Source organism: Chrysochloris asiatica, unplaced genomic scaffold (genome assembly GCF_000296735.1).
Source record: "Chrysochloris asiatica unplaced genomic scaffold, ChrAsi1.0 scaffold00067, whole genome shotgun sequence".
NCBI lineage: Eukaryota > Metazoa > Chordata > Mammalia > Afrosoricida > Chrysochloridae > Chrysochloris > Chrysochloris asiatica.
In genome coordinates, this window is record NW_006408585.1 from 11,224,131 (window position 1) to 11,231,433 (window position 7,303).

Sequence of the window (7,303 nt, forward strand, 5' to 3'; positions counted from 1 at the left end):
ACAACAACAACAACAACAATAAAAGAATATATCTTATAAGAGAAATGGATTCCCTATGAGGGAACACTAAAAACATAATTCAAGGACTTTGAAAACCATTTATAGATACCAGAGATCTGAGGTATCCTTTTCAAGAACTGAATCTCATCTGAATTCATGACAAGTTCTCATTTGGAATAAAAGCATAAACGTAAAAATTAGCCAAGTCTCAGCTTTTCCAAGGTTAGTTACCTGGGAAGTATAATAGCATAAATGGAATGACTCTAAAGGTGGAGTGAATGGGAATTTATAAGGTCCACTAAATGCAGAATCATCCACTGCACCAATACTATTAGATGTCAGAATGGCAGAGTCAAGAGAAGTCACACAAGGATGAATCAGAATATCCTGAAGTGGAGATCCATTGGTGGGGAGGCTCAGGCTGATGGTCACATTTGGCATGAATCCTTCTAAATCACACTGCAATAGAAACAGAAATGGTTATTACCAAGAGTTTAGAAGTGCAAACCTTCTATGTGGGGCTTTTCTAAATTGTCAGTCATTTTCCTTAACTTAATTCATTTTTCTCTAAAGGTCTTAGTCATATGTTGCATGTTTTGGTTAATGGTTCGATCACCCACTCAGGTACCCACACTAGAGACAAGGACAGCATTTCTAGTCTCTTCTCTGATTACTTTCAGAATTCTTCAAAAATGTTTTAAGTCCACTGACTTCTTTCCATTTCTGGTGCAACGACATAAAAAAAGCAAACACCAAGCCCATTATCATCAAGTCACTTCCAGCTCACAGTGACCCTATGAGACAGATTAGAACTGACTGCCCTTCAGGGTTCCAAGACTGCACAGTTTCATGGGAGCAGACAATCTCATCTGCCTCTGACAGAGTAACTGGTGGGTTTGAACCTCTGACCTTGTGGTTAGCAGCCCACTATTTATCCTTATCCTGTAGTGCTACCAGGGCTCCTGAACTTAGAATTTGCCACAGTTCTCTAAACAGGTCTAGATTCGCTGTCCTTGAATCAATCTATCCTCTATCAACGCAAACAAAACAAAACAAAAACCTCGCGAGAGAATCAGTGGTGGGGCAAGGACTAGAATTTCATTCCACTGGCTTTCAGTTCACCAGATGTCCTGATAGGACTAAAATAAAATGAAGATCATAATTTTTTTTTTTTTTAATTACAGGACTTCTCAATAAAACTCCTATAAATACTAAGCTCTTGGCACTGTAGGATCAGCACTGGACTTCGAGCCAAAAGGTTGGCAGTTCAAACCCACCAGCTGCTCATCAGGAACTATTCAGGGTCCTATGAGTCAGAACTGACTTGATGGCACTTAACAACAACAACAAATTACTTAAGATTATTTGGTTCACATCATACTACTTACATAAAACTTAAGAAACATTCAGCTCCTGGGTTAAGGTCTAGTCCATCTTTTTTTCCTAAAGACATACTGAGCTCATTAATCATTTGCACCACCATTTGACTTGAATTCCATTCATAAGACATGCCAAAAGATAATATTATAAAATTTCACATGGAACTAACATCTAATGGCTGCTGCTTATGATAATAGAATGATAAAATTATTGCCAGAGAAAAATCTCACCTTACAAGTTACAGTTCCAACAACTTGCCACATATCCGCTATTTCTCTTTTATCATATTGCATGGATTTCACCTTTTCAGTTATAGAAATAGAAACTTGTGGTTTTCCTTTGTATGTTCCAGTTTTCCAAGCTGGCTGTTTTTGTGGCTGAGTCACAGAAGCAAAATTAGTATTATCCAGTGAATTTTGTAAGTTGGCATCTAACAAAGTACCAAATGGACAAGTCTGCAGGAGTAAGTCAGGCAACTGGTTCAATTTTGAATTTAGCTCAGCATCATTTTTTTGACTCAAGAAAAGAAAATCCTGTATCCCAAAAAGAAGTTCAAAGCCTTGTGAAACTCCACTAATGCTAATCAAAGGTGGGCGAGGGCATAAAGTTTGTTCAACTAGAGGAACAGAAGCATATATCATGCAATTCTTCATAAAAGCAACAACTGGCCAAAGTTCTTCACCTCCTACTGGAATTCCATAGACAGATGTTTTATTGATTCGTGAACAGCTATCCCGACTCTCCACAAAGTCCTTATCATCATCCAACAATCTAAATTCAAAGAGTAGTGCTTTAAGTAAAAGCGCATCTTCAGGAACAGGCACATAACTTGCTCCATTGAAGACTTTGGCTCGTTTTTCAACAGTTGGAAACCGCCTACGTTATAGAGACAAAAACATTATAAATGATTCTTCCTAGTAAAGACAAAATGGAATAAAACAATAAAAACCAAAACACACAAGGCAAATGACAACAAAATAAATACCAAGTACATACATGCACCCACAAAAGCCAACAATCCAAAAACATTATATATTTTAAGTTCCTACTATTGCTCTGGGATAAAGCACTGGACTGCAAGGGCAGTTTGAATCACAAGGTCAGCGACTGAAACTCACCAGCAGCTCCTTGGAAACCGTATACAGGGTCCCTGTGAATAGGAACCAACTCGACTGCACTTAACAACAATAATACTATAGTAACTAACTGGTGGAGTCCTGGTGTGGCGCTGTAGGATAAATACTGGACTGCTAGCCACACAGTTGGTGGTTGGAAACCCTATGCAGGGTAATGACATTAAATAGTAACTGGTGGGAATGTCATGGCTCCATTGGGTAAGCACTGAACTGTGAACCACAAAGTCACCAATTTGAGCCTACTAGCTGCTCTGCAGGAAAATGGTGAGGCTTTCTGTTCCAGCAAAGATTTACATCCTCGGTGGTTATCAGTCAGAACTGACTCGACGGTATTCACAACATAGTAACTGGAGTTTTGGTGTGGTGCTGTAGAATAAGCACTAGATTGCTAACTGCAGCCAGTCCTTGGAAACCCTGTAGAGGGTTAGTATGAGTTGGAACTGACTTAATAAAATTTAACATCAACAATTGTAGTAACTAATTGTTTCATACTTAGTCGGTTATTTCAAATGATAAAGTATTGCTATCTTTCACTGAAAATGCTTATTTAATTTTTACAACAGGTAATGTTAAGCGCCTTGGAGTCAGTTTCGACTCATAGCAACCCTGTACAGGGTTTCCAAGGAGCAGCTGGTGGGTTTGAACTGCCTGTGTTGTGGTTCACAGTCCAGTGCTGATCCTATAGCGCCATACCAGGAGACTTAAACAAGTAATATTGTTGTTGCTAAGTACTGTTGTGTCAGTTCCTACTCATAGCAAACCTATACAGGGTTTCCAAGGAGCGGCTGGTGACTTTGAAGCACTGACCTTGCGGTCCAGTGCATTATCCTGCAGCATCACACTGGGACTCTAAAACAGGTAATGTTGTTGTTGCTAAGTACTGTTGTGTCAGTTCCTACTCATAGCAAACCTATACAGGGTTTCCAAGGAGCGGCTGGTGACTTTGAACCACTGACCTTGCGGTCCAGTGCATTACCCTGCAGCATCACACTGCGACTCTAAAACAGCTAATGCTGTTGTTGTTAAGTGCTGTTGAGTCGGTTTTGACTCAGTGACTCTACATAGGGTTTCCGAGGAGTGGCTGCTGGGTTTGACCCACCAATCTTGTAGCTCAAATTGACCTTGCGGTCCAGTGCTTTATCCTGTAGCGCCACACCAGAACTGCAAAACAGGTAATACATGGTTCTAATTCAAAATCCTTGTCAACTGTCCAATCAGATTCTCTCTTGGTAGGCAAGGAATGCATGTTATTATAGTTAAGTGCTGTCAAGTTGGTTCCAACTCATAGTGACCCTGTATAGGGTTTCCGAGGAGCGGTTGGTGAGTTTGAACCACCAACCTTGCAGTTCAAACTGACCTTGTAATCCAGTGCTTACCCTATAGTTATACACCAGGGCTTCAAGGTAAGTATATCCAGACACAATTTAGACATCTATGAGGATTATTCCTTTTTCTAATACCATCTTGGGAGTGCAGTGGCCCCATAAAATAAACACTGTACTGTGAACCACAAGGTCCATGGTTCGAGCCTAACAACTGTTCAGGGTGAGAAAGATAGGCTTTCCTGTTCCTACAAAGATTTAAAGCCACGTAAAAACCCTATACAGGGTTGTTATGAGTCAGAACCACGACTCATCTGTCAGAGTTGTACTGTGGTGGCTTGTGTGTTGCTGTGATTCTGGAAGCTATACCCTGGGTATTTGAAATATTAGCAGGGTCACCCACGGTGGACAGGTTTCGGCTGAGTTCCAGATGAAGACAGACTAGGAAGAAGAAGAGACGAGCTACTTCTGAACATTTAATCCCTAAAAACCTTATGAATGACAGTGGAACACTATCAGCACCATAATAGTAAATACTAAAACATAATGAAGAGCACCAGAATATTGTCAGATATAGCATTGGAAGATGAGCCCCTCCAATTAGAAGGCATTTAAAATATGACTAGGACACACTGCCTCCTCAAAGTAGAGTTGACTGTGGTGATGCGAATGGAGTAAAGCCCTTGGGACCTTCATTTGCTGATGGGGCACAACTCAAAGAGAAACAGCTGTAACCATCCATTAATAATTGGAACATGGAATGTATGAAGTATGACTCTAGTAATATTGGAAATTGTCAAAAATGAAATGGGATGCACAATCATTGATATCCTAGGCATTAATGAGCTGAAATGGACTGGCATTGTCCAGTTTGAATCTGACAATCATATAGTTTACTATGCTGGGAATGAAACACAGAGGAAGAATGGTATCCCACTTATTATCAAAAAAGAACATGTCAAGATCTGTCTTAAAGTACAGATCTGTCTGTGAGAGGAAAAATATCCATATGCCTACAAGGAAGACCAGTTAATACCACTATTATCCAAATTTACATACCAGCCACTAAAGCCAGTAATGATGAAATTGAAGAATTCTACCAACTTCTTCAGTCTGAAATGGATCAGAAATACAATCAAGATGCATTAACAATTACCGATGATTGGAATACAGAGGTTCAAAACCAAGAAAAAGGATCAGTAGTTGAATAATACGGCCTTAGTGACAGAAACGATGCTGGAGATCACATGGCAGAATTTTGAGAGACTAATGGCTTCTTCATTGCCAATATCTTTTTGTTGTTGTTGTTAAGTGCTGTCCAGTCGGTTCTGACTCATAGCAACCCTGTAAAGGGTTTTTAAGGAGCAGCTGGTGAGCTTGAACCACTGACCTTGTGGTCCAAACTGACCTTGCAGGCCAGTACATTAATCCAGCACCACACCAGGACTCTTAAACAACATAAAAGACGACAATACACATGGACCTTACCAGATGGAATACACAGAAATCAAATTGACTACATCTTTGAACGAGACAGTGTAATAGCTCCATATTATCACCTGAAACAAGGCCAGGGGCAGACTATGAAACAGACCATCAGTTGCTCATATACAAGTTCAGCCTGAAGCTGAAGAAAATTTAAATAAGTCTACAGAGCCAAAATATGACCTTGAAAATACCCCACCTGAATTTAGAGACCATTTCAAGAACAAATTTGATGCCTTAGACACTAAAGACCAAAGACCAGAAGAGTTGTGGGATGACATCAAGATCATCATAATAGGAAGAAAGCAAAAGGTCATTAAGGAGACAAGAAAGAAGGAAATGACCCAAATGGATATCAGAAGAGACCCTGATGGACATCAGAAGAGACTCTTGCTCTCCAGCATAAAGATGCTAAAGCAAATGGAAGAAATGAAGAGGTAAAAGAACTGAATAGAAAATTTCAAAATGTAGCTAAAGAAGTCAAAGTCTAATATAACTAAATGTTCGAAGATCTGGAGTTAGAAAACCAAAAGGGAAGAACATATTCAGCATTTCTCAAGCTGAGGGAATGGAAGAAAAAAAATTCAAGCCTCAACTTGAAATATTAAAGGATCCTAGGGGCAAAATATTGAAAGATGCAGAAAGTGTCAAAAGATGGGAGGAATACAGAGTCACTGTACCAGAAAGAAATGGTCGCTGTTTAACCATCTGAAGAGGTAGCATATAATCAAGAGCCCATGATACTGATGGAATAAGTCCAAAATGCATTGAAGGTATTGACAAAGAACAAGGCACTGGGTATTGAGAGCTTTCAAAAGACTGATGCAGCACTGGAGGCACTCACTCATCTATGCCAGGAAATTCAGAAGACAACTGGCCACCTGACTGGAAGAGATCCATATTTGTGTCCATTCCAAAGAAAGGGGACCCAATGGGATGCGAAAATAATCAGATAATATCACTAATATCCCATGCAAGCAAAATTTTACTGAAGGTAATTAATAAAAAAACAGCTGCAACCACACATTGACAGAGAACTTCCAGAGGTTCAAATCGGATTCAGAAGATGATGTGGAACAAGGGATATCCTTGCTTATATCACACAGATCTTGGCTGAAAGCGGAGAATACCAGAAAGATGTTTACCTGTGCTTTACTGACTATATAAAGGCTTCCTATTGTATGGATCATGAAAGCTATGGACAGCATTGTGGAGAATGAGTATTCTGGAACACTTAACTGCGCTCTTGAGGAACTTGTACATAGACCAAGAAGCAGTTGTTTGAACATAACAAGGGAATACTGAATGGTTTAAAATTGGGAAAGGTGTACGCCAGGACTGTATTCTTTTACTGTACTGTACTGTATTCTTTCACGTAGTCAATCTATATGCGGAGCAAATGATTCGAGAAACTGTATTATATGAAGAAAAGCATGGCATCAGGATTGAAGGAAGACTCATAACAACCTGCGATATGCAGATGATACAACCTTGCTTGCTGAAAGTGAAGATGGCTTAAAATACTGATGAAGATCAAAGACCACAGCCTTCGATATGGGTTGCATCTCAATGTAAAGAAAACAAAACTCCTCACCACTGGACCAATAAATAACATCCATATAAATGGAGAAAAGATAGAAGTTAGAAAAGATTTCATTTTGCTTGGATCAACCATCCACACTTATGGAAGAGGCATTCAAGAAATCAAATGAAAGAACAAAAGATACGTCTCGAATAGAAGACCTACAGGAAAAACACGACACAACGGAGACAGATGGACTGCTACTACGGGAACAAACAGGTCGCTCCCCTAGGAGACATTGGGGCAGTCGGTCGGGTCCCACCAACGTAGGCACCTCCCCCCCCCGAAAAAAAACAAAAAACACTGAGACTCGGTGGAAATGCACACTTGGATTGGTAAATACACGATCACCACTGGGGAGAAATGGGGTAAAGGCAGCAATGAAACGGCGAGCTAAG

General features: G+C 40.0%; 1 protein-coding gene across 1 annotated transcript in view; it reads right to left on the reverse strand.

Moving 5' to 3' along the window:
- The window catches only part of AP5M1 (adaptor-related protein complex 5, mu 1 subunit), a 24,926-nt gene that overhangs the window by 11,748 nt on the left and 5,875 nt on the right, over positions 1-7,303 (reverse strand). Inside the window, exons 2-3 of the mRNA XM_006864609.1 lie at positions 1,611-2,256; positions 232-459 (exon numbers count right to left, since the gene is read on the reverse strand). Coding sequence (XP_006864671.1) covers positions 232-459; positions 1,611-2,256 — 874 coding nt within the window. The remainder of the gene's footprint in view (positions 1-231; positions 460-1,610; positions 2,257-7,303) is intronic.